Below are 27205 nucleotides of genomic sequence, written 5' to 3' on the forward strand. Positions count from 1 at the left end.
TAGGAGGACAGAATTCACAAACATTATGATCATTTAACAGCTTTGAACAAGAAGTTTGGAATCATTATTCAGAACCACCAGATAAACGCGTGTGTGTAATTGTAACTCAGTCACTAATATATAATCATATTATTACCAATTTCTATTCAACTTAAAAACGTTTTTAAAAAATCCAGTCAGCTCTGAAATCACACCACATGCGGAACCAAACACGCCGCACTTTGTTTCTCGGGGAGTTTGTTTTAGGGGTTGCACACAGTCATCGCGAAAAACGCATGTGGTTGTTATGCTTATGTTTGTAATTCAACGCTTCTATAATCATCAAACTTTCGTGCTTTGGTCCTGAAATATATCGCCACATTCCGCCGAAATGAAGCTGTTAACGCATAACATGTTAACATCGCACGTGAAAGGCGTGGTTAAAGGATATCCACTTGTTATCAAGGTGAGATTGACGTACATTGTTTTCATTACTGGTTATTTATCAGAGAGGCATGTACACATTAATACAACATGCAGTAGTAATTTAATAGCGCTTAAATGCTTTTTCTGCGGACTCAAAAATCAAAGTTAAAGAGAAGTTACATATACATGTCAATGTAACTTTTTTTTTTTTTTTAAGATTGTTGGTGACTAATCGCTTTTTTGAAGTAACTTAGTCCTGCAATGTGACAAATGTTACATGATGTCTCTGAATTACTATGAGCTCGTGGCAACTGTTTAAATGCATAAATTAATCTTTTTTACAATAGTTTTAGAGCATGTCACTGATTGATATCAACTGCCCAAATAAAGATATATCACACTGATAAACATGTCCTACGACCAAAAGACCTCTTTATGTTAAAAATACAGAAATTCATTAAAATAAAAATGTATATACATGGTTAAGTTTATGACAAATCTGAGTCTTGTTCTGTCTTGCCTCATGAATGAAGGCAACAGAAGTGAAAGTGAATGAGTTGGAGTTCAATGCTCAGTTTGTGAGCCGGATGATCCCTAAGCTGGAGTGGAGCGCCTTGATCCAGGCAGCAGAATGGGTGAGTGAACATGCTGCGCTTTATACAATTTTAATTATAATTCATTAAGAAGGGTGAATTTGCACAACTTTTCGGTAAGTACTGTTTGGAAAGCATGCGTTTTGTTGTCTGTGCATCATGCATGATATATGTGTCCCATTGCACCATTAACCTGATGGGTGTTTTTAACAGCTGGGACAATCTCAGGACCTGCCCAGCACACTCATACCAAACTATGAAAATGATGAGGAGTTTCTGCGCAAAGTTCACAGAATTCTTCTAGAGGTGAGACGCATCAGATGAACAGCCTTTTTGAAAGAACCTCATTTATTATTAGAACCATTAAATATCTTAATGTAATTTCCTATGGATCATTTTCACATTTCTGAGGTTCTCAAAAGCAGAAGTCACAGTTCGGGAAACTACAATACATATAATTTGGCCATTTCCATTTGCCTCAATTGCAAAAAAACAAAAAAAACACAATCGCGTTTCTCTGATTTTCCAAAAGAGGAAAAAAAGAATTCAGGAAATTGATTATGTTGGTCAGAAGAAAGAAAAATATCAATTTTGGGTCACTCCATCCGTCATATTAGAAACAATCATTCAGCAGTGTTAACTAGTTTTCAGAAATGTTAATGTCAAGGTGAGTAAACAAAGTATAGTGTTATATTGTCGTGGCCAGTAATTCACTAAGTTTGCTGCTTCAGTTGTTGTAGTGTTGATTCACATTGTTTCTAGGTTATTGTGCCGAGTGACCAGATGCATTTTAAGTAATTGCAAAAGGCTTTATTGGCAAAAAACTCAAAAACCCAAATTTCATTGTCATTTTCACATAAATATTAAATATTTGATGTAATGAGCTTTGTTGAAGTGATTTAGTGCTAATAGCAGTGTTCTCTCCTCGCAGGTTGAGGTTATAGAGGGATGTTTACAGTGTCCTGAATCTGGCAGAGAGTTCCCCATCTCCAAAGGGGTTCCCAACATGTTACTCGATGAAGGCGAGTAGATCAACCCATCCCAGAAGAGAAGATCTAGACTCTTTACTGGAGCCAAATGTTTCTTTTAGAGATCTGGGGTGCCGTTTTCTTCAGACAAGGAGGGATAAAAACGCCATAATTCACTAGTTATTCTGATTTACACAGACATGTTCAACTACTTTCTCATTGAATTTGGTAACTGTGATAATCTACATTGTGTTGTTTCTGTCATTGTTTGTGCTTTGTAAAATATTAAATAAATTTGTATTAATTTACTCTTAACTCTTAATTTTACACTTATTCTATTACCTGTTGGTGCGACCTCCTATTAATAATAATCTTTATTTTTATCTTTATTATTCTATCTATATATATATAGAGAGAGAGAGAGAGAGAATTCAAGTTTAAACATTTTATTATAATATTTGTTTAAATATTTGCTCGTGTCTTTTTAATGGAAATTGACATGAAATAATGCTGATTTGTCTCTAAATTGTGAGGTTTTTATATATGCCTTATGTTTTATATTAAAATTTAATCAGTGTCTTCAAAATTACCATAGTTTTTTTAACATGACAATACTGCTATTATTATTATATTATTCTGTACCATGGAATCACTGCTTCCTAATGAAACTGCTGTAGTTTCATCAACTCTCCTCTTGCTTGAGATTATCTAGGTCAGCTGTAATAGTTTCTTGCCAAAGACTCTCATATCGCACAGAAAGCTCTGTGAGAGCAAGATGACGTGGCAAGGCAGGGACTATATTTAGTTTAAGGGAGGTTGAAGGAAAGAAACAGCATAAGCTGTTTTCGAGGTCTCTATTTTTAAATCTTATATTGCAATACCGCAACTAACCACCAGAGCGTTTCATCCCCCGCGGCCGCCTGGTGGCGCTCGAGACTCCGCATCCACGGCAGATTAGTCCACGTTTCCTCAGATTCAGTATCAGAGATCAAACGTTGAATTCATGTTTGAACAAGAAAATAGCTTTAATGAAAATTCCAGCCCTCTGGTGTCGTTTTCGTGGGGTTTCTAATGTCGTTTCTCAAGGCTTTCGGTGTCGTATACCTTCTGCCTTCACTTGAAGTTCAATTACAGCCCTCTTGGCCAAACTATAATAAAATCATAATGGAGAGGTGGAGAGAGCGGCTACAAAGCTGTTTTTGACAGATTAACGACCATGTAGATGGGGAACTGTAATTAAAAATGAGAAGAAAGATAGGGAGTGGAAGTGAAGTAAGGAAGGGTGTACCTAAAATGAAAGGATGTGAAAGCTTAGATTGAGGCCTTGGATATCTATCATTTCTCTTCAGGAAACAAAATAGAAGGTGAAATTAATATCCAGTAAATCTATTTTAAATGTGCCCAGAGGTTCTTTTTTTTTTAAATGGTTCTGTTAAATGCATGATGGAAAAGATTGGATTAGAAAAGCACATTGTCTTATTTCCAAGGTAAACAAATTAAGAAACAGTTGGTCTGTAATTTCATCCTGCAGTGGTGGATATTTCACTATTTGTAAAGATTTTTGTTAAACGTCTGACTGCTGCTTGGAAACACTTGGGAAGGAAAAATTCCCAAAAACTGTCACCATTGTTATGCAATAAAGGCATCTGGAAAAGGTCGTATGTGAGAAATACTGACATTACTTTTCACAAGAAAACTGCTAAATAGACTTCTGCAGCTTAGTTTTGGTGACTTTTTATAACAACGCTGCCAAACATTATTACTTTATTATATTATTTATATAATACTTAACATGGTTATCTAAAATGTTCAAACAAATTAATAAAAATAACAAACACCTTTTCTATGAAGAACATGTTTTATATTTCTGGATCAGTTAATATGGATACTTCTGTGTGGATAGTTAAAATAAAATCTCGTTAAAATTCTTGATATAAGTTTGGAATATTTCATTATTATCTCTTACACAATAAACAGTAAGGTGATTCAATTTTAAAATAATGATGTTTGAAAAACTTTGGACTAAATCAAAGTAAGTTTGGCATCACCAACATGCATGAAGCCATTTTGATGTGCATGAAAATAATAAAACAGAGATATTGAACATATCTTGTCCTTTAAAAAAAAAAAAAGTCATTTATTTTAAGGTGAAACAGAGCAACCCTAACAAAACTAATAATTCATGTCTCAAAAATATAATAATAAAATATTATTTAACTTAAAATTTGTTAAAAGTTGTGTACACCTCAAATTTATTCATTGTGCAAAGAGTGTTAGAACTTTTACTCAGTGTTTACACCATGTTATGTTTCTAAGAGCTTGACGCATTTAACCTTATGTTGTGTTTGGATGTACTTTTCCCCAAAAATATTAGATAATGTTATCGCATTGGACTAAACCCTACAGCCTTAGCTCACACAGGGTATAACTATTTCCCAAATTCTTTTGGTTCATTTTTGTACTTTTTTTTCCACCTTGTTACACTTGTTAGTCAGTGAGGCCTAATCAATTAGTTCCAAAAAGAAATACCTGTCCTAACTGAGAGAAAACAATTTGACAAAAAGACTGAATCCAATATTTGGTTATAAAATAGCATAACAAGAGATTCACAAGCTATGTTTTTGTAGACCGGTCATTTTTGACCTGGAAAACCACAAGTGTGACTTTATTCCATTTTGTACTAAATAAAAGCATTTCAAAACAAACTTCCTGGTTAAACATTAAAGCACACTAGTGTGATAAACAGTGCAACTTTTTGCAATATTGACAAAATTATCCTCTCTCTCTCTCTCTCTCTCTCTCTCTCTCTCTCTCTCTCTCTCCCTCTCCCCCTCCCACACACAGCTGCTCTATGTTTTTCCTTCCTCTCAAAACTTCAGAAAACTTTAGGGACTTGTTTTGTTGAAGAGAAGTTTTTGGTAGCTGTGAAACCCAAAGAGGGTTGTGTTTTTAATTATAGCCAGGTAGTTAAGTTCACACCTTCAAAGACTCTCTTTGACTTCTGACGTTTTTGTTGATGGTCTTGTCGTTTTTCCCCCCCTCTCTCGTTTGAAACGGATTATTCTTCGCAAAAGATGTATTCTGGTAGGCCAAGCCTATACTAGCTTTTGCTCATTTTGTTTATATTAAATCCAGTTCAACTTTATGCTGCTGGAGACAGTCAGTCTTTGTCATGGGATAATTTAATTTTCCTAAAGCAACTTCAAGGGCTTGATTGAACATTTGGATGGCAGATCTGCATCTTGACTTTGAGGCTGTGAGAAAAGAGAAATAAAATCTGACCTGATCTCTTATAGTTATAGTCTTATAATGGGAAAGGAGCTGGAGAGTCACTTTAAAAGAAATACTAGCGGTCCTCGCTAAAGCTCCAAGACAAACCACAAGAATTCAAAACAGCACTTGGAGTTTCTCTCTGAATCATTGGATACCAGACGAGCATGAGGAACTGTACTGTTTATTACCTTACCGGTAAATACTTAAAATCCTGGGAAGCATGATGGAAAGGCTGTGTTTATAGACTCCATAGAGACTAATATAATTGGGATGGTCTGTAATAATGGACAAATGTAGTATGCTTGTCATTAAAACATGCACAGAAATCAGGCCAATATTTCACATTTGCTTTACCTGAGGTTGCTCTTGGGTTTTTGGGAGGGTCTGAACCATAAAAAAGTCAAATCAAACAGTTGGGGGTCTTAGAAAGTACTTACAGCCCCACTAAGCTGGTTAAATTTAACATGTTTTCAGAAAAAAAGGCTTCTCAAACATTTTAGCGTTCACAAAGCCTAGCTGTAACGTCCACAAAGACCCTCACAAACAGAAATAGTTGCCACCTGAGAAGGTTATACACTGAAAAAAAAAAGTTATGACAACATGTTTTTGCATTGCTTTAACTCATCAAAACAAGCAATTTCCAACTATGTTATACAAGATTCAGCTACATTTTTCAGTCAGTTTAATGTAATTTAAGTTGAAATTACTTAAACATCTAAGTTGCCTGTACTTAAAATTTTAAAGCAACAACGTTTTATTTTTACAGTGATAGCAACGGTACGCTGCGCGAGCAATATCCAATTTTGGTATAGCTACATCACATAATTAGGTGCTTGTTCCACTTTATTGTATTTTTTTTTTTTTAAATTACATGCAGATTACAAAAACACTGTTTTAAAAGAGTTTTGTTGAAGACATTTGTTTAACTAACCGCCAGCGACGCTAAAATAGTTTTAGTTAGCCTACGTAAGACGTACCTTATAGGCTCGAAAAAAAAAATACCTTTAAGATAAAACTGACCTCCTTGAAATTGCTTTAAATTCACACAGTGAACTCAGCTAGTGTCCTCTGCCCAATCTTCTTTCTTGATTTTGACCAGAAATAGATTATACGAGTACACAAATTATACGTGAGGCAGTGTATGAGGAGGTAAAAGCTCGTATCTGTCAGAAGAGGAGCTCATTCACCTGGTGAACAACACAGAGCGCGAGCAGCGCAGCCTACGCACTTTGGGTTTGTCCCATTGCAAAAGACGCGCTCAGTGCGCGCGCTCCCCGAGGACATCCAGTGACCGGGAGTTATAGAGGAGCGCTTCCGACCCTCTCATCTGTCAATCAACCATGTGGTTCATCAATCTAACTTTGCTCGTTCTCAAACTGTCCGTGTCTGCGGAAGGATTCTCCACATGCCATTCCTACAACTTGGACGACCACAAATCCAAAAGGATCGAGGCGGTGCGCGGACAGATTCTGAGCAAGCTACGCATCCGCAGTCCACCGGACCCCGAAGCCAGCCCGCAACCATCGGTCCCGGCGGAGGTGATGTTACTTTACAACAGCACGAAGGAGCTGCTGAAGGAGCGCGCGCGCCAGGCCGAAAGCGCGTGCGAGCGGGAGAGCAGCGAGGAGGACTATTACGCTAAAGAGGTGCAGCGGGTCAATATGATGCCACTGCGCACAGATACGAGTGAGTGATACGCGTTTTATCAGAGATGGCTCATTAATGCACCATTTAAAAATGCATTGGGTTCTGGATGTGTAGTTAAACCTTCATTCTAGTGCATCGTTTAGTTTGGCCATCCGAAAAGTGTTTATAGAATATCATTCATTAGATTGACTGAACCTGAAACATTGTCAAAGAACATTCCTAGGTTGTTTTTCACCCCAAAACAAAAGTAAGAAAATAATTTCAATACATAGCCTATATTTTATTATTTTCATGCCAATACTCATATAAATAGTAATAATATTATGATAATGTTACCAACATAATAATACTACTATATAGATAGATAGATAGATTTATGATGCCATTCTATTTATACAAATTTGTTTTGCGATCTAAATGGTCACAAACGTATTTTTGTGCTTGTTTGAATACGTTAAGCTATTTTTCTTGTGAATACCTTTTGTAAATTTTGTACCATGAAAAAGAAAACTGAATATCTCTATAAAATATTAATCAAACAGATTATCTGTTTGTCTCTAGTTATTTATTGTTTTATATTATAGTAAAAATACATCTGTAAAGCAACATTTAAAAAAAAAATGAATAAGCACATATTGCTGTATTACAGAAATGATAATCTGAGGAGAAACACCATTAAAATGAATGGGAATTACAAAAAAAACACTAAGTACATTACTGATAATTTGGGAGTAAAATGTGCTTAATCTAACAGCTAATACTGTACCTATAATATACAGCTTTGTTGCCAATAATAAGTCAGCTAAAGTTCAGTGAGGCCTCTGAGAGGCTGAAAGGGGTTAGTCATTGCATCTGCTGTTTTGGCACTAAAGCAAGTTTTATTTCCTTGAGGTTGACCCTCTGAATACCACGCTCAGACCACAAAGTGTAAATAAGGCCAAAGTGAATCCTGCTTTTGTTCCACAGACTCAATCAATCCGGTTCCTCAGAGCCCGTACTTCAGGATAGTGGGCTTCGACGTCACCAACGTGGAGCGAAATTCCAGTACTTTGGTCAAAGCAGAATTTCGCATCTTCAGAGCTCCAAACCCACAGGCTCGCACCACTGAGCAGCGTGTGGAAATATACCAGGTAATGTGGTTTTTCCAGACAAAAGGCTCGAGTTGTTCCAAAGATGAGCAGTGAGTCTGTACTGTAGTGACTGCATCTGCAACGGTTTGTTCATGATGTATTTTCATGCTGTACAGTGCAAGAAATAGAACAGCTGATGAATGAATGAGTCAAATAAGCTTGTGGTTTGTTTCCCTTCACACCCACAGATTCTCAAATCTGAGGACGTGACGGCCCCGTCCCAGAGATACATCGACTCCAGAACGGTAGAGCCTCGTGCCAAGGGGGCGTGGCTTTCAGTCGATGTCACGGAGACTGTGAAGGAGTGGATGGCGTTCAGGGGTCAGTGAGTTCATCCAGAAGTTTCAACATATATTTACTTCTTGATGAAGCAGAGGAGGTTGTGAAGCATCTCCTTCTCTAGGAAAAATAATCTCTTTTTCTCTCTTAGAGAGAAATCTTGGGCTCAAGATCAGCGTTCACTGTCCCTGCTGTACATTCGTCCCCTCCACAAACAATATTGTCCCTAACAAGAGTGAAGAGTTGGAAGCCAGATTCGCAGGTCATTTTCTCGTTAATCTAAATGTTTTGTTTGATTTATTTGACTTTATAGTTATAGAATCAATGCTTAAGTTAGTTCAAAAGTATGAATATTATTGCATTAGATTAAAACACAGCACAAGCACACTTTTTCATCACAAAGAAAGTTTAAAACAATAAATACGTTGTTCAAAATGAAGACGAAAAGGGATACTTTTTAGTTGTCTAACGTTAGTGAGAGAGTAGGAAAAACTCTGGCATCATTTGTTGTTATTGACATGTTGGATCGACTCCTTCCCAGGCATTGATGACGACCTTATAAAGCAGAACAGAAGACCAGGTGTGACTAAAGGACAGATTGAATTTAGCACAAAAACCCCACATTTGATACTAACCCTGCTGCCCACCGACCGCCTGGACAACCCTACCAAGAAGAACCGCAAGAAGAGATCAGCAGCGGACACGTCCATATGCTCAGGGTACAGAGAGAGAGCTCAAGCGTGTGTGTGTGTGTTTGAATATGTTATTTATTATTACTCTTGTGTGTGTGTGTGTGTGTACTTGTACAACTATCTTTGTGAGGACCAGTTTGAGTTTTAGACCATTGGACTGAGAATTCAGAATTCACAGTTGCAAGTTTATTTCTCATAATTCTGACTTTTTTTCTCAAAATTGTAAAATATAAATTCGGAATTGCAAGGAAAAAATATGGATAGTGAGATTTAAACTCGCAATTATGAGTTGTAAAATCTGAATTGTGAGATGTACCGAATATGGAAGCTGGTTTCCGCCACAGAATAAAAAAAAAATGCTACTTTTTATCTTATAAATCTGATTTTTTTATTTTTTTTATCATAATTGAGAGTTATAATGTCAGAATTGCGAGATACAAACTTGCAATTCGAACTTTTTTTCTCTGAATTACATCACACAATTGCGACTTTGTCACGCAATTCGAACTTTATAACTCGTAATTGCGAGTTTATATCATGGAATTCTGAGAAAAATATTCACAATTAGGAGATAAAAGTCGCAATTACATTTTTTTTGTATTATTCAGTGGCGGAACAAGCTTCCATAGATATAAACTCAGTTATAAAGTTTGAATTGTGAGCTCACAATTCTGACTTTTTTCTTACAATTATAAGTTTCTCACAATTCTGAAAGTTCCAATTACCTTTTTTATTTTTATTTTTATTCCATGGCGGAAACAAGCTTCTATAGTATGTTCCTTACCATCGCACATTAGAAAAGCTAACTTGTGCGACTCAAAACGGAGTTTAGTATAAAAACAGGTGCAAAAAAACTAGTATTAATGGCTTTGAAGGATTTCAGTATTAAGCTTAATATTCAGTATTTGGTGAGCGTAAACCTTTGATGGATGGCTAGAAGCTCAAAAGTTCCCAGTTAATGCAAGAAAACTAAACATTGCTTGAAAAACAAAAAAACAATAAGAGACACATAGAGCCAGATAAGATCGATCCTAAGTGTGTGCATGTAAAATAAATTCTACTGCATCACACACCCACAGTACGCATGCAGCGACTCGCCCAAGGAGTGTCACGTCTGATATGCAGAATTCATCTCGTCTGCTCTGGAAGTAAATACTCTTTTAATGAGTGTTTGTTATGTGGAGTGCTTCCTCTGTGCTAAGCAACATAGAAATGGTCATTAGAGCCACATTTATGTCAAATCAGAGTTTGTTGCCAGAGTCAAAACTTGGACAGCAACTATTAAAAGGGATGGTTCACCCAAAAGTGAAAATTCTGTCATCATTTACTCACCCTCATGTCGTTTCAAACGGACTAACTTTCTTTTACAGAGCACAAAATGTGAAAAAGAAAGAAAGTCCTGCATGCTTTGTTCAGTTGTTCACTTGCCACGGGAAGCTAGAGCGCAAGATTTTTCTTCTTCTGAATAACGGCTTAAATTTTAGTCTGTTGCTTACATAAAGCTATTGCATGACTTCGGAAGACTGGGAATAAGTCGTGAGGTCTACTTTTATGGGGCGTTTGCGTTCTTTTGCCCATTCGTTGTATTTGCATAAAAAACAGCGACTAGAGCATTATTCAATTTGTTCTTCATTAGGAATAAAGTCGTGTATGTTTGGAATGACACGAGTGTGAGTGTAAATGATGACCAAATCTTCCTTTTTGGGTAAACTGCTCTTTTAACGCACCATAATGCACTGCAACAAATCACTGTACCTCTTCCAGGACTGATCAGGGCTGCTGTCTGAGGTCTCTGTATATTGATTTCCGCCGGGACTTGAACTGGAAGTGGATCCACGAACCCAAAGGCTACAAAGCAAATTTCTGTGCGGGGAACTGTCCTTACTTATGGAGCGCAGACAACCACTACAACATGGTAAATATTAATCAGGCTGAGAATGCTTAGAGAAAAAAAATGTTAAATGTTAAAAGGATCAGAAGTGCTGTCTCAAAGATTATACAGTACAGGTCAAAAGTTTGGAAACATTAGTATTTTTAATGTTTTTGAAAGAAGGTTCTTCTGCTCATCAAGCCTGCATTTATTTGATCAAAAATACAAAAAAAAAAAATGTAATATTAGGATATATTATTACAATTTAAAATAATTGGTTTTCAATTTATTATACTTTAAATGATCATTTATTTCTGTGATGCAAAGCTGAATTTTCAGGATCATTACTCCAGTCTATCACATGATCCTTTAGAAATCATTCTAATATGATGATTCATTATCAAAGTTGGAAACAGTTCTGCTGCTTAATATTTTTTTCATAACCTGTGATACTTTTTTAGGATACTTTGATGAATAAAAAGTAAAAAAAATTAAAAAAAGAAGCAATTTGTTTTTAAATAGAAATCATTTGTAACAACAATATACACTACTGGTCAGTAATTTGGGGTCAGTCATTTTTTTTTTTTTTTGAAATAAATCAATACTTTTATGTGTTAAATTGATAAAAAGTGATAGTAAAGAATTTTTTTCATTTTGAATAAATGCAGTTCTTTTTAACCTTTTATTCATCAAATATATTAGGCAGCAGAACTGTTTCCAACACTCATAATAAATCAGAATATTAGAATGATTTCTAAAGGATCATGTGATAGACTGGATGTCACATGTGACACTGAAGACTGGAGTAATGATGCAGAAAATTCAGCTTTGCATCACAGGAATAAATTATTTTTTAAAGCATATTCAAATAGAAAACTATTATTTTAAGTTGTAATAATATTTCATGATATTACTGTTTTTTTCTGTATTTTTGATCAAATAAACGCAGCCTTGATAAGCATTAGAGACTTCTTTCAAAAATATAAAAAAATGTAATGTTTCCAAACTTTTGTCCTGTACTGTAATGTGCCAAACAAACTTGTGCACTTGAATGTTGGACAGATTAAGTTCAGATTCATTCTGAAACGTTGCATGTCGATGTTGCTTTCGGTGTCTATTTACAGAGTTTCTCTGTCTGTCTTCCTTTCAGATTCTCCCGCTGTATAATAAAATGAATCCAGAAGCATCAGCATCTCCGTGTTGTGTCCCCCAGGACCTGGAGCCCCTCACCATCGTTTATTTCCTAGGCCGAACGCCCCGTGTGGAACAGCTCTCCAACATGGTGGTCCGGTCCTGCAAGTGCCGTTGATTCAGTGGAGAGAGAGACGACAGAGATCTCAGAGAGAGGACAAAAAACAGGTGGATGAGAGGAGAGCAAACACATATAACTCACATCTTAAAGGGATAGTCCACCCAAAAAATGAAATTCCATGTCGTTCCAAACGTGTATGCATTTCTTTCTTCTGCAGAACACAAAAGATATTTTGAAGAATGTTGGAAACCAAACAACATTGAAGCCCATTGACTTTCATTTAGACGCAAAAACTCTTAGACCTTCTTTTATGTTCCACAGAAGAAAGAAAGTCATACAGAATAAAAATTTCTGGGTGAACTATTCCTTCAAACTTGTACAGATGAGAAACCGCATACATCAAGCATCTTGAATACAAGCAACACACCAACAATACAGCATTAACCGTCTCCTGCATTGGTCATAGTCTGATAAAATAAGCTTTTTTGATTAGTATCTCCTCGCATTCTTAGTATCACAACAGTGACTCACACAATATACACCAGCAGTGCATCCTTTTTAGATTTTGTATGAAGTTTACTGTAGATCAGTTTATATTTTTGGAATTTGCAAGTGTAAATAGTTTTTTGTGCGTGTGATGTTTATATGTGTTTATATGCTAAATGCAATAAATTTTGATTATATAATAATATGTTGTGGCTTTTTAATTTATATTCAGCATGTTTATAGAACTTTCTCAAAGCTGTGCATTTATATTTATTTATCACACGGCCCAGCGAGTGGCCTACTCTCAAGGTTTTTTTTTTTTCTTCACTCGCTGAAAATGCAGATTTGACTAGTGGACTCACCAGCCAGATGCGGTTCGAGGTTAGAAAATCTCCGACGTAAACAGGATGTGAACAATTTCCAGACACCGACCACTCACGGAACGCCAGATTTAAACGCTTGGGTTCAGGGTTTGTGGTGACATGGCAGAAAGAACAGTGAGCGAAAAGCAGGCCGTCCCGCTAAGGCGAAATTGCCTGCAGGATGCGTTTTAAACGCACCATGTGATCGCTTTGATTTGTATAATCTTGCAGTGCCCCTCCACACCCTATAATGCAGAGCGATATAATTTAGTCTGATCTGTGGGAAGTCGGAAGGAATTTTGGCCTACATATATCGCCTGTTTGTTTTCTTTCTGCCTATAAAGCCTCAATGTGCCCTTTGAAAACCTATAGCGGCTGGCATGGCGTTAAAAGTTTGTTTCTGAGTGAAAAGCTTTGCTTACATGTTTATCTGTGGCCGGTGAGAATGATCTGTAGGGAATGACAGGGTTTCTGTGTTTGGTTGCCAGGGCTAAAACAAGCGAATTCCTCTCTCTTGCTCAGTGAAAACAACTTGAACAATGAAAAGGGGATGCAAAAGGGAAGAGAGTTAGAAGCACATTGTTACATAACAGTCCCTAAAATGAATCAACAAAAATACTTCTTGTCGCTTACGCAATGTTGACTCAGCGTCCTCCGCAAAAGCAGATTGGGGAGTGCAAATATGAAACCTCAGGGCATGAAAGGGGACGATCAGCCGTCTGAGGGCCGTGTGGTTTGGGAAGAGCAGTCTGGGTGTGAGAGTAGCTTCGGGACACATGGTTTAATGGGGTGTGAATGTGGATGTGTGTCGTGAGAGTTGCTTATGAGACTAGACTTTGATCTCAGTTGCTCAATGAACAATCAGCCACACGCTGAATCCTCTCTGATACTGTAGATTTACATTTTTAAGAGCTTTAACTGCATTCCTGTAGCTCAAACCTGAACGCAATCTAAGTCGCTTTGGATAAGAGTGACTGCCAGAATGCATAAATGAGAAACAGTTCTAAATTAGGGTTATTATAACCTAAAATGTTTGCGTTTCGGTTAAAATGTTATACAAGCCACAAAGTATACAGTACCTGTAATGTTATTAGTTCAATAAATGCTACAGTTTAAAAATATGCATGTGCAAGTAGTTTGTGGCCATACATATAAATTAATTTAATATTATCCCAATTTTTCAGGTAAGTTGTCATCCCAGTATCTGAGAGCAGCTCTGGTTCTTTGCGCATCCAAACTTCACCAAGACAGTTATACTGAATATTGCTTTGTAAATATGCAAACTGCAGCACAAAATGTAGTGCAAGGAAGCCATGATCATAAATGTGATAGTCTAGACATTTTATGGGGCTCCATGTCCACATATCTTGTTCCAGAACCAAATCAACTTCAAATCAAATACTTAAATTGAGATCTTTGGCATTGCTGATTGAGTCTTTGTTTGCCTTTGACTGAAGCAGAGTATGGAAAAGTAAAATAGAGAGACAGACAGATATTCTGGTAGTTCATGGATATAAACAGGAAGATTTTTCACCATAGCAGTGTGTGTGTGTGTGTGTCTGTCTTACAACAGACTCAACAAAATCATAGATATGCTTTTATGGAGAGGATGTCAAAAAAATTCTTTATTGCATTAAAAATATTTCACTATGCCCTAATTATTATAAAACTACATGCTAAATTATAACCTCCACTACAGCAGTTACTAAATTACTTGTGAATGCATACATGAATATAAAAATAATTATTTATAGTTTTGTTTTTATATTTACAGTGATGAGGCCGAATGTTGCTTCACATCTGCATTACTATATATAAAGTTAATGTAAAGCTTTAGCTTTCCACCGATATTGCTCAAAATAGGGCTTGAAATTATTAAAGCTAAACTATGTAACTTTTTTTGTTCAAAATTAACCAGTCCATACATCATCAATCCTACTTCCAAAAGGTGTTTTCGTCTTTATGTTTATAATTTAGAACTGCAGGATGGTTTTCGTGGGAAATTACGTACATACGTCACTCGCCCATGTGTCTCGTCATATCTGTAAATATAGAGAAAAGTTGCTCTGGATACTTTGGCGTGTGTCTGGTGTTGGAGTGGCATAGGTTAGTTGTCGCAACGAGTGCGAAATGTTGACATGGAGCAGCTAAATCTCCAACCTCTGGAGAATCACCCGTTCGAGAAAAAAGAAAAACGCTAAACAGAAGAAAGTCTGCTGGAAAAAAGAGAACGAGACAGAGCTTGTAAAAAAACAAGAATCAACATTGGCTTGGCTTTTCAGAGATGGTGAGAACTGAGGGGTTTGAAATGTTGTTTCACGAGTTTGTTTGGCCATATAATCTTTAAGCTTTTAAGGTTAAACGTATTTGCTGTCCGCAGTGGAGGGGCTCTACTAATGCTTGGAAGACGAGTATGGTAGCGAGATGCTTAAATTATGTTGTTGAAGTTGGGGAAGTGGAGGGATGCCAAAACAGCTGTACTGGAATTTATTTAATAGGAAATTCTGTGTCTATTAATGGGTAAAGCTACAGCAAGCGACAGTCATGCAGAGCCGAAGCACAACCAAAACTATGTTCCTCTGCAAAATGCATGCAGTTTTGTTTTATAACCACAAGAGGGCAAAAAGTGTGTACCTAAAAAAAAGAAAGAAAAAAAAGATACTTATCATTTAGCAAACATATTCAATAGTTTTCACCACAAACCGATATATTTGTGCAATATGAGTCGTGTTGTGAGATAAAAACTTGCAGTTGTGAGTTAAAAGGCAGAATTGTGAGATAAAAAGTTGCATTACATTTTTTTTGGTGGCAGAAACAAGCTTCCATAGATTTGTGCATCTCACGCTTTTAGTAAAGGACATCATATTTCTGGAATGTGCCTAAATATTACTGCATTTGCCAATGGGGGAAATTCAGAAAGAGAAGAACACAGAAAGCATTTAGAGAGGAACTGATTTGAATTAAAGTATTATGTCATTTAGGGTGTAATTCGTAAGACTATCAGGTTCCTGGCATCTCACAACATGAAGAGACGTTGGTGTTATTGAAATGTTTGACCCGTAATGCCCATCTGCGGATGAGCGCTCAAGCCAAAAGTGAATCATGGCTTTAAATGTAAACCGTAGCATGGAAACACCAATTAAGTGGTTACGAAATGACTTCATGTCATCTTAGACAACTTCATAGTTAGATTTTGCTTTTGACTCGTTATTGTTGATGGTGGAAATTTAATTTGTTTTGACTTTTCTAGCCACTGTCTATATAAATGTGGTCTTTAGCTAATCAAAAACAGCAATATTGACCCTTCAAAAGTACAAATTTTGTGGTCTCACTCGTTGTATAAAAGAATAATAAACTTTAATTTCCCTTTTGTGGTGTCACAGAGAAGAGAAGCAAATCATTCTAGAACATTCCTCTAGATAGAAACCAGCACACCACCTCAGTGCCAATGTATTTGTATCCTTTCAGTTCATAATGTGATATCACCAACCACACAAATGGAAATGAAAAAATCAGAAATGTCATGGAATTTATGATCTGTAATGTAATGTTCGTGCCGTGAACCTGATGAGATGTGAAGTGCTTTAATGTGTTAAGATTTTCAGAGGTTACGTTAACATGTCTTGCATCCTGTTTTTTACATCAACTCCCAAGACAAAAAGAAATTTGAATATTCTCTGCCAAAATATCTAAACTGTATCTGCTTCAACCATTCTAAAAGCAACAGCTGTTATTGATTAGTCTTGAACTCTAATATAAGTGGAAAGTATATTGCAAATGTACTTGAAGGCCTTTTTTGGGCAGTTATGTCTATGAGGCGGTCTGTACTTAATACTGTACCTAATACATCTTTGCTTTAGCGGTTATATGTTGTTTGATGTACCATGTCATAATCATCTATATGCATAGTTTCATAAAGTCACCCAACAGCAATGTGACAGCTGGCAGAGAGCATGCCAAGACGCATGAAAGCTGTGATTGGAAATCATGGATCATTCCACCAAATATTGATTTTTGAACTCAAAACATTAGTAGCATGTTGTTTAAAAATTAATACAAACTTGTTTTCTTTGCATTCGAGGTCTGAAAACATGGCATCAGTTTTGTGATTTTGACCAGTTGTCATTTTATGCAAATAAATGCTCTAAATGACAATGTTTTAACTTGAAATTTGGAATAAATGTTGGCAGTAGTTTATAATAAAACATAAAAATGCCCATTTACTCAAACACATACATATAAATAATAAATCCAGAGAAACTGTTAATTTTTCAGTGGTCTCTTAAAGGTAGTTTAGGCAATTTTCGGAGAGGCTAGCATTAGCGAGCTAGCTTTGAAAGCATGAGATCACACCCTCCCTTCAGAGCGTCTCCAAGCCACGCCTCCTTCAAAACACATGAATGCTTACAGCAGGGAGCAAACAAAAGCGTCACGAGAGACACAATTAAACTACCTCATGTCTCAAACCACATAACATTAAAATAATAATGAACATAAACAACTTAAAGAGATCCTTCCACAGATGATACACATTTTGACCACTTATTTAGTGATTGCTTTCTGGATATGAAGACTTTCAACCAGCATAACAAAATATGTTTCTGGAACAAATCACCCACCCTGTCTTTAATTCATTCCAGGGCTGTTTTTTATTCAGTTAGGAATACTAATTAATAATAATTCAGTTAGCTACTCCATTATGATCAATTATATTTTACATAATTACATATCTGAATTTTCATTAACACTAAACTCCTTTGCGTGTTTTCCCAAACCACACATCCATGTGTCACTGGCCACTTCTAAAGCAAGACGACGCTAAACATTTTCACTCAGAAATTGATTGCAGTCACGCTCGGGTTACGCAAGTAAACAGCTTCCGATTTGAGACATCAACGTTGTGGGTGTAGAAGTTGTGTTAGGCGGGGCTGAAGTGCAGAGGTAGAATTTAAGGGTACATTGGAAGCCCTGCGGAAAAGCTCCTCTGTAAACCGCCACCATGTGTTTGTCCTCTTCCCTCTAAATACCCCCTTCACTCTGCAACCAGCATTTATCCCCCACAGCCTGGGCCTTACAAAAGCCATTCCTGGAGCGGTCTCACGCTGGGACATATCGTTACTCGCTCCCTCTCTCATTCGCCTCGTCTTCCCACACCAAGGGCATTTAAAATCTCATCTAGCTCCTGCTGTGAAAATTCACCATCGAAACGCTTTCTTTTTGTAAACTTTTTGTCTGTGTAACTTGTTACACGCTGTAAAATATGTTTGGATAGATGTAGATGTCCGCTCTGGGAAGGTAAACATTGTGTTCAGAGCGGGTCCGTGCGTGAATGTTAAGCCACAAGCTGCAAATATAACATTTGTACAAATATCTGAATGATTTAAGCTGTGTTGCGCCTCTTTTAGGCAGGATAGCCTAAAATTTGAGACAGATTTGGGGGGGAAAGGATTAGCCCATATCAGATAACCACAAGGGGGCGCCTACTAAATGTGTCTGTGCTTCAATACTAACTGAGATATATCCAGCTAAACCGTAAGGACTGTAAGCCCCTTCTGGTAGATATTGTAACTACATCCTCTAACCAAAAACATCTTTTCATTGGCCCTTCAAAAGTAGCTGTGTTCTCTGGAAATAAATTATTATTATTAATAATAATAATAATAATAACAATAAAGGTTTGCCATTTTCAAGGTATTATAGACAGTTGTCAAAGAAATAGAAAGAAGCATCACTCAACAACCACAACTGTTTTTTTGTTTTGTTTTTGTATTCATGACAATAAAACTATAACCTAAAATTTGGCACACAAATAAAATGACATTTCAATAATGTGCATCTTATATCAAAATGTCTCTATTTGCTCAGAGTTGGCTATATCATGCAAAATATCAAAAGTGGAATTTTTATGACTGAAGAAATGCAGATTAGGCAAGGCACTTAAAAACAGTCCTAAAATATAACGACATTGATGAGTTTTTGGTTAAAAAGCAGAATACTATCCTATTACATTTACATACAATTTACAGTGAATTTCTTTATTAAATATCTGAATGACTAAATGTGACAAATGATCACTGTGATAGTGTCTTAAAGGGATAGTTCACCCAAAAATTAAAAATTCTGTCTCCATTACTCGTTCCAAACCCGTAAGACTTTCGTTCATCTTCAGAACACAAATGAAGATATTTTTGATGAAATATGAGAGTTTTCTGTCCCTCCACTGACAGCTGCACAACTACCACTTTTATAATTTTTTAAAATATCTTCATTTGTGTTTTGAAGATGAACGAAAGTCTTATGGGTTTGGAACGACATGAGAGTGAGTAATTAATGACAGAATTTTAATTTTTGGGTGAACTATCCCTTTAATCAGTTCAATCAACAAATGAAAAAAAAAAAGATGTTTAACGTGGGTGATGTTACCACAGCTTCATCTGGAAATCGATAGTCAAGGCAAGCAAATTGCATTGTGGGATAGGGATATTTAGGGCATATTTCAGCAAGTGTTGTAGGGCATCTGGGCATTAGAACTTGTTATGCACAATAAACATTTAAAAGTTTGAAGTCAGTAATTTATTTTTTCTAAATAACACTTTTATTCAGCAAGGACGCATTAAATTGATCAAAATGACAGTAAAGACAATTACACTATGTTACAAAGAAATTGCATTGCAAATAAATGCAGTTCTTTTGAACTTTCTATTCATCAAAGAATATGAAAATATGAACTGTTTTCAAAATTTTTGAACGTTTTTTGAGCAGCAAATCATCATATTATGATTTCTGAAGGATCATGTGGCACTGAAGACTGGAGTAATGATGCTGACAATTCAGCTTTGACATCACAGCAATAAATTATTAATTAATAAATTAAGTTATTTGCAATTAAATTGAAAAAATATTTCACAACATTACTGTTTTACTATATTTTTCTAATTAAATAAATGCAGCCTTGGTGAGCATAAGTTCAAAAACATATATTACCAAAGTCCCTTTGTGATTCTATAGATTTTGACATTACTGACCCCAAACTTTTGAGCGGTAGTTTACACACTGCAGAATCAGTATGCTATTCTGAACAAAACCTCTTTATGTTTGTTTAAGCTATATTTACATGCGTATTTGTGATGGTCTGCATCAGTTATGTTTGGCATCTTAAACTGTGATGTGTAAAGCAAAGAGCCAAATGTTCATTTCTCAGGTCTGAGGTGGAGGGGTCGGAGTGTGTGCTGGGGGTTGTAGTTCACTACTGATCTCCCTCTGTAGTCCAATAGGTTGCGAGCGGGGAATCTGTCTCGTCATACTCCTTCTCTTGGGTTTGCGTTTCTTTCCGGCTGGTTTGACACGATCGCTAAGAGCGTCTGAAGACTCGTCGATGTACGCCAAGTTCTCGCCAAAAAAGTCCAGAAGGGAGGGATGGGGCGGACTGCAGTTGTCAACCACGATGACAGGAACATCCTTTCGACTTTCCAGTGATCTCTGAGACCCCTCGGCTCCAGATTCCAGGTCCTCTGAGTTGGGGGAATTGGACTCATATTCCGACCAGGATTCTGAGGGTGTCTCGGATTCAGAGACTGATCCTGATTCAGATTTTGAAGGGGACGTGGACATGGCTCTGGACCCGGGTCTCGATGGTGGTTTCAGGTCTACCCGTGAGATGGATCTTGACGCAGGTCCTACGGTCCGCCTCGATCCTGGTCTCATCTCATACGCCCCGTCTAACCTATACCACGACCTGGATCGGGACAGCACTTCAGACCTATTATCAGACGCTGAGGTATACTTACACGACGGCCACCCGAGGATCAGATGTCCGTTCTCTCTGATGACATCGGCATCGAGGGAGATTCCATGAGCCAATCCTGCCGCGCTCAGTCTCAGGCGGCGGTGATGGCGGTGGCGCTTTCTTCTGCGTCTCCGTTGGAGCTGAAAGGGGTCGTTGAGATCCAGTGGCACTGGAATACGGAAGTCCATGGACATGTTCTGGATGTTCTGAGTCCAGTCTGTGGCATGAGCTCTCAGCTCCTCCATCTAGAAGAGAAATATAGTACCATTAAAACTAATTTATGGGGGGAAAGTGAGAATAAACCCTGCTTTTTGAAATACAAATGGTAAAAAGGTGCGTAATAGCCTAAAAACATGCTAAAAAATGTTGCCATACTATTTGTTGGACAAATCCTAATCTCACACACTATACACTTACCATTCAAAATTTTGGGATCAGTACGATTTTTACAAAAAAAAATCTCTTTCATGCCCACTAAGGCTGCATTTATTTGATCAAAAATATAGCAGTATTGTGAAATACTGTAGTATTACTATTGAAAGTAACTGTTTTATATTTTAATACATTTTAACATGTAATTTATTCCTGTGATCAAAGCTGAATTTTCAGCATCATTACTCCAGTCTTCAGTGTCACATGATCCTTCAGAAATCATTTTTGATGCTCTTTAAGAAACATTTCTGATTATTATCAATGTTGAAAACAGTTGTGCTGCTTAATAGTTTTTGTGGAAAATTTTCTTCTTTTTTTCCAGAATTCTTTGATGAATAGAAATTTCAAAAGAGCAGCATTTATTTGAAACAGAAATTTTTTGTAACATTTAATGTAAACATAAATGTGTTTACTGTAACTTTTGATCAGTTTAATGCATCCTTTATGAAAAAAGTATTAATTTCTTTATTTTAATTTTTATTAACTGTAGTGTATATCTCACATACGATTAATGTGCAAATTGGGATGCAGGCAGCCTAACTGACTCAAATTTGGTCTACTGATTAATCTGTTTTTTTTTATTTTTTACAGTAGACAGAAACATTTAAAGTAACCACAATTGACTTGGATATGATATAATATTTAGGGCTGGATTAATATTGAGTAGTTGGTACTACAATACAACCAGTGTGGAAAAACTGAAATGGATAAATTCATTGTTCATTCTCTCTGTCTCACCTCTGCACGCGTCTTCTTTGACAGCACTCTAAGCCAGTTCCCAATCATAGTGAGGATGGATGCAAAATACGCCAGACCAAACACGATCCACAACCACACCAATGGCTTGTACAGGGGTGTTTCCTCTCTTCTGTTCTCTGGAGAAGAGGAAAGAGAAAGGTAATGACACAGGGCTGGTGCGGCCTGGTGGTTAAAAGCTCAGGACTGGTGAATGGGGAAGATTGAGCCATGATTAATCACCTTTGTGCTCATGAGCAAAGCACTTAAAGGAATATTCTGAGTTAAATACAAGTTAAGCTCTACCAATAACACATTACCATTCAAAAAATTTTAATTTCAAAATTTTTTAATGTTTTTGAAAGAAGTCTCTTCTGCTCACCAATTTGATCGAAAATATTGTTAGACTTTTAAAGAGCTGCTTTCTATTTGAATATATTTTAAAATGTAATTTATTCCTGATGCAAAGCTGAATTTTCAGCATCATTACTCCAGTCTTCAGTGTCACATGATCCTTCAGAAACATCCTTGCGGATTTGATGCTCAAGAAACATTTCTTATTATTATCAGTGTAAATAATAATAATAATAATAATAATAATAATAATGCTTAATATTTTTGTGGAGACCATGATACTTTTTTAGGATACTTAGAAAAATATAATGTTTAAAAGAATAGATTTTTTTTTAATAGAAATCTTTTACAACATTATAAATTTCTTTACTGTCACTTTTGATCAATTTAATTAATCTTTGCTGAATTAATGTATTAATTTCTTACAAATAAACAAAATAAAAAATGTATATAAATAACTGACCGCCGTGACCGGAAATGTATATTGGATGCTCTCAATTACCACATGAATCTGTTACAGGTCTGTTACAGTTTGAGGCCTCATTATCATTGACAAAAAAACAAAAAAAAAAGATAATTTAGTCACTAAAACAGAAAATGGACTTGAATATGGCATGACAAAATACTGACTAAATTTTAAGGACATCAAAAGACAACAAGTATGAAAAAAACTGTAAAAATTAACACAAACACTTCGGAGTTTGATTGTTGAATACATCACATAAAAGTTATACAGGGAACACTGAATTTAAATGGATTGTAAGTCACTTTGGACAAGATTCTGTTAAATGACAAATGATTAACTAACATCTCAAACGATTCTCACAGATAAAAGATTAGTGCAAGCGCTGGTCTAATATTACAGCTATTACAATTAGTGTCTAAAATACAGATCATTAGATGGTATAAATATCTGCAACGTCTGGACCACAAAACATCCTGCAGTTCCTGGCGTAATACAATCTTGAGTTCTTTAACAGAATTACCATACGCTCACATGACATAGTAAACTAAATAATATGTAACGATTATTGTATGTAGACATGATAATTATCTGTGCACCTGCCACATAGTCCCCAAAGCCCACCGTGGTAAGAGTGATCACGACAAAGTACACTGCTTCCAACAAGCTCCAGCTCTCCACTTTCTGAAACACCATGGTCGGCACGGCAATGAAGACTAGGCAGCCAATCAGGATGGAGAAGACAGCGGAGATTACGCGTACACTGGTGGGCTTCACACCCTTGCGCTGTTCAGCAGAAAACAATCATGGTGAAAATTATTAAAAGATAGCAACATCCAGACAACTGTGGGATTATAAATGTAAGAATCAGTTTAAGATCTGCTGATCAAAAGTCCAAACCAAACATCACTTTAACTAGCATTTGGCAATCAAGATGAACATGATGGCATCAGTTTACTAATTAGATTTAATAGTTTCCAGTGAGGAGAACTATCTTCTTATGGAGGCCCTGTTTACACCTGGTATTAAGATGCGTTTTGGTTGATCGGATCACAAGTGGACGAGGATAAATACAGGTGTAAACAGGGTCTAAATTGTTGTCCACTTTCGACCACTTCCAGATGTAGTCGAAAACGCATTCGCCCGGTTTGATTTCGTAGTGTTGACGCTCATGTGGTCGAATGTGTTCGAACAGCCACAAAAGACGCCTACTCTCCACCTACTGACCTAACGCGTGAACATTATGAGAAGAGCTCTAGCCAGACGGGATTTAAACTGTCGGCTGAAGACACAAGTTTGGTTTGAAGATGAAAACGTACCAAGTACAATGTTCTCTCACCATTCCTGATTTCTAACACACACTCACAGCGTTCGGCTGGTCTTGCGGCTGTCAGTGTGTTTTATGTTGTCTCTGGGTGCATTCATATGTAAATTGTGTGAGCTTATTTTGTCCATTAGATTGAAAGATCTGAAAAATACCATGCATTTCCCCGCCCATAGACCCTCCCCTCCAAGAAATCAGGACAGAAGTGGTTGAAATTGTTTCCACAGTTATTGAACTGAACTGACTTAGGTTGAACTGACTGTTGTCTTTTCAGAGCTGCTTTACAGAAGAATTTGTCTCATATTTGATTAAGTTTGATTCTGTTATTTATTTTCCTGTTTATCACTGTAAAGCTGCTTTGAAACAACCTGTATTGTATAAAGCACTGTAGAAATAAAGGTGACTTGACATAATCTGAATTTGTAAAGAGAAGCCACTCACCAAAAACAAAGTCTCAACCCTTGCCACCGCTCTCCGCAGAAGGGTGCCCAGGTGGTCTCCAACCCCGGCTAACAGGATCCCAAACATGGGGATCCCCACCAGAGCATAGAATATACAGAACAACTGACCGCCTTTCGTCTTGGGCGAGATGTTTCCAAAGCCTGGAGAAGTGGAGAACTTGTGAAATCAACCTCACAAGATGATGATGGTCTAAAGTGAAACGTGTTTATCTCACCAATGGTGGTGATGATGGTACCACAGAAGAAGAAAGCATTGGATGGATCCCATCTGCTGGTATAATTTGATGTGCTTCTGGCGTCCACACCTGCCTCAATGGCATCAACCACTTTCTAAAGAGAAAAGATGATGGATTTATCTACGATGCTTCAAAGTGTCTACAGAGAATGGGAAGAATTATATATATATATATATATTTACACTAAGAATTATCAATATCTAGAAGAAGTAGAGGTCCTTGGACATATACTGTGTATATATATATATATATATATATACACACACACTGTATATATATATATATAATTTGAAATGTTGGATATGTTTTTTTTTACTAAAACTGAAATAAAATTAAAGCTAAATAGATTTTTTTTACATAATAATAAAAATGACAAAAGCACATAACAAAATTACTAAAATGTAAACAAAATGTTTTTTTTAAACTAAATATACATACATACATACATGTTAACATGAACTAAGAATGAACAATAATTCTATAGCATTTATTAATATAATGAATATTGACTACTATCTTTTCAGAGGTGCTTTACAGAAGAATTTGTCTCATATAAATTTTTACAGCATTTATTAATGATGAGACCTTTTTGTAAAGTGTTACCAGCTATTCAAAATATGAATAAATACTATAATATTAGGCTATATCAATAATATTGTGCATTTTTCTAATTTAATAAAAACATTTCATTACAAATTCTATTATCAGCAAAGTTGAGTGATTTTCTCAGCATTCATAATGACCTCCATGAACTCTCTCAGTCTGCAATCCGTGACGCAGCTGTGGTTCCGAAGGAAAGCCATTTGAGACGTCATCAGCTCACGGTGAGCCGATTCCTCCCTGGAGGACTCCAGCCAGCCGAACACCAGAGCTCCCAACACCAAATACAGCAGCACGGCTGCCAGGATGGTCAACAGTGTTGAGTTCCGCATGGCTACGAGGGGCTGGTGACGTCAAACAAGATGCTGCATACTGTGGATGAACGTTGTGGAAACACTGACAATCATGTGTCCATCAGGTTAGGTGGAGCGAAGAGAAGAACGTCAAGGGAAATGGTCACAATAATGACATTATCTCTGGTTATCATGATAAAGGTATTTGGCAGAAAGAATTTGGAGTCACTCAAAAGTGTCATGAATCAAATATCTGAATGTCATGGCACTAGATAACAAAATTAAAAACGAAAGTGACTTTTGATTGATCTTGAACTTCTTTTATGTGAAATGTTCAGCTTGAAAAGTGTTACATGTAACCTTTATTTTGTTATCTATTGCCTTGACATTAATTTTTGTTTAAGAGCGGCCTTATGTAACAATATTTCTAAGGTCACGGTATATGTAATAGAAAGCAGAGATTAACTATTTACCTTATGCAATAAGGTTTTCCAAATCCACCGTTTTCTCCTTCTCCTCTTCCATATCAGATGTTTACTGTAGAGGTTTATACACTCTTCTTTTCTCCGTACAGCCTCTTTAACTGGCCCGCACAAAAACCTGTGAGAAATAATGGTCAAAAATGCTCTAGACAACCTGAAACTGACTCCAGATCAGCTTTGAGCTTTTGGAGGCTTGACTCAGTCCAGACACATAACAGGAGAGCGGTGAAGGCAAAGAGGTACTAAGAAGACAACACATGACGCCACTGAAACAGAACTTCTGGCAAAGGTCTATGTAAACAGATTGTTTAACGGTCCTCTGACAGGATCTTGATGCTCACCAGGGCTCTCTAGGACTTGCTTTGTAGATGCATGGTTACCGTATATTATGGTACAAATTATGTTGTCACTTTCTGTATTTGCAATTAATTTTATTTTACTGTGTTCTATTTCATATTGCATTTATATGCACATAAAGACACTTTTTTCTCCCCAGTGGAATAGAAAAATAAAATAAAGTTTGTTACTTTTTGCATTGAATGGTTACGGCTCTTACAAAATGGCATAGCTGAGTATAACAAATAAAAATAAAACATTCTTAAATATTTTATTTATTAAATGAAAATGACTTTGGTATCACAGATAACACTTACATGTTTAAAATAGATGTTTAAAACAGTGCACTCCAACATACCTACTTCAACCAAGTATTGATACATAATAGGCTACAATTGCACACTATCTATATTACGTTTTTTGTTTTATTCAAGTTCATTCAAAATGAATCTTCCAACTCAAAGGAAATTACTTGTTTTTTTATGAGTATTTGCAATGCAACAGGCACTAAACAGTAAGTGTTTACCTTAGGCTAGTATCTACTTCCAAATGTAGCTATTCATTAAATGTGTATAATCCTAAACGAGACATGTTCGTGAAGGAATGTTCTCTTACCTCAGCGCACGGTTCCGTCGGGAGTGTGTGACGGTAAGGAGTTCCCTTTCTCCAGCAGAATACTGTGAAGATACATACACTCACTCATCAGGACTTTCCCCATTCCCAAGTCTTACGTGAACCTGGCAACA

General features: G+C 36.5%; 3 protein-coding genes across 5 annotated transcripts; 2 read left to right on the forward strand and 1 right to left on the reverse strand.

Annotated features, from left to right (window-relative positions):
* Positions 1-226: 226 nt before the first annotated feature.
* On the forward strand, positions 227-2281 carry trmt112 (tRNA methyltransferase activator subunit 11-2). Its single transcript, XM_084133250.1, has 4 exons — positions 227-445; positions 939-1040; positions 1212-1304; positions 1930-2281. The coding sequence occupies exons 1-4, from the start codon at positions 371-373 to the stop codon at positions 2026-2028; spliced, it is 369 nt and encodes a 122-aa protein (XP_083989376.1). The 5' UTR covers positions 227-370; the 3' UTR covers positions 2029-2281.
* Positions 2282-4843: 2562 nt separating this feature from the next.
* On the forward strand, positions 4844-12796 carry tgfb5 (transforming growth factor, beta 5). Of its 2 annotated transcripts, XR_014608746.1 has the most exons (8): positions 5854-6925; positions 7853-8016; positions 8205-8337; positions 8447-8557; positions 8837-9014; positions 10752-10902; positions 12008-12216; positions 12327-12794. XR_014608746.1 is itself a non-coding variant. In XM_084133239.1 (7 exons), exons 1-7 carry the CDS (start codon positions 6580-6582, stop codon positions 12164-12166), a joined length of 1242 nt encoding a protein of 413 aa, XP_083989365.1. In that variant the 5' UTR covers positions 4844-6579; the 3' UTR covers positions 12167-12796. The 2 variants fall into 2 exon arrangements, 1 of the variants encoding a protein (XP_083989365.1); XM_084133239.1 differs by having other exon boundaries at positions 4844-6925; positions 12008-12796.
* Positions 12797-19043: 6247 nt separating this feature from the next.
* Positions 19044-27187, reverse strand: kcnk4a (potassium channel, subfamily K, member 4a). Of its 2 annotated transcripts, none has more exons than XM_084133233.1 (8): positions 27075-27187; positions 26115-26241; positions 25492-25720; positions 24728-24842; positions 24493-24653; positions 23327-23513; positions 21914-22050; positions 19044-20988 (listed from the first exon to the last, which is right to left on the reverse strand). In XM_084133233.1, exons 3-8 carry the CDS (start codon positions 25678-25680, stop codon positions 20155-20157), a joined length of 1623 nt encoding a protein of 540 aa, XP_083989359.1. In that variant the 5' UTR covers positions 25681-25720; positions 26115-26241; positions 27075-27187; the 3' UTR covers positions 19044-20154. The 2 variants fall into 2 exon arrangements, with proteins under 2 accessions (XP_083989359.1, XP_083989360.1); XM_084133234.1 differs by having other exon boundaries at positions 25492-25744; positions 27075-27184.
* Between the last annotated feature and the right edge of the window lie 18 nt (positions 27188-27205).

Source organism: Abramis brama (genome assembly GCF_963993115.1).
Source record: "Abramis brama genome assembly, chromosome: 13".
NCBI lineage: Eukaryota > Metazoa > Chordata > Actinopteri > Cypriniformes > Leuciscidae > Abramis > Abramis brama.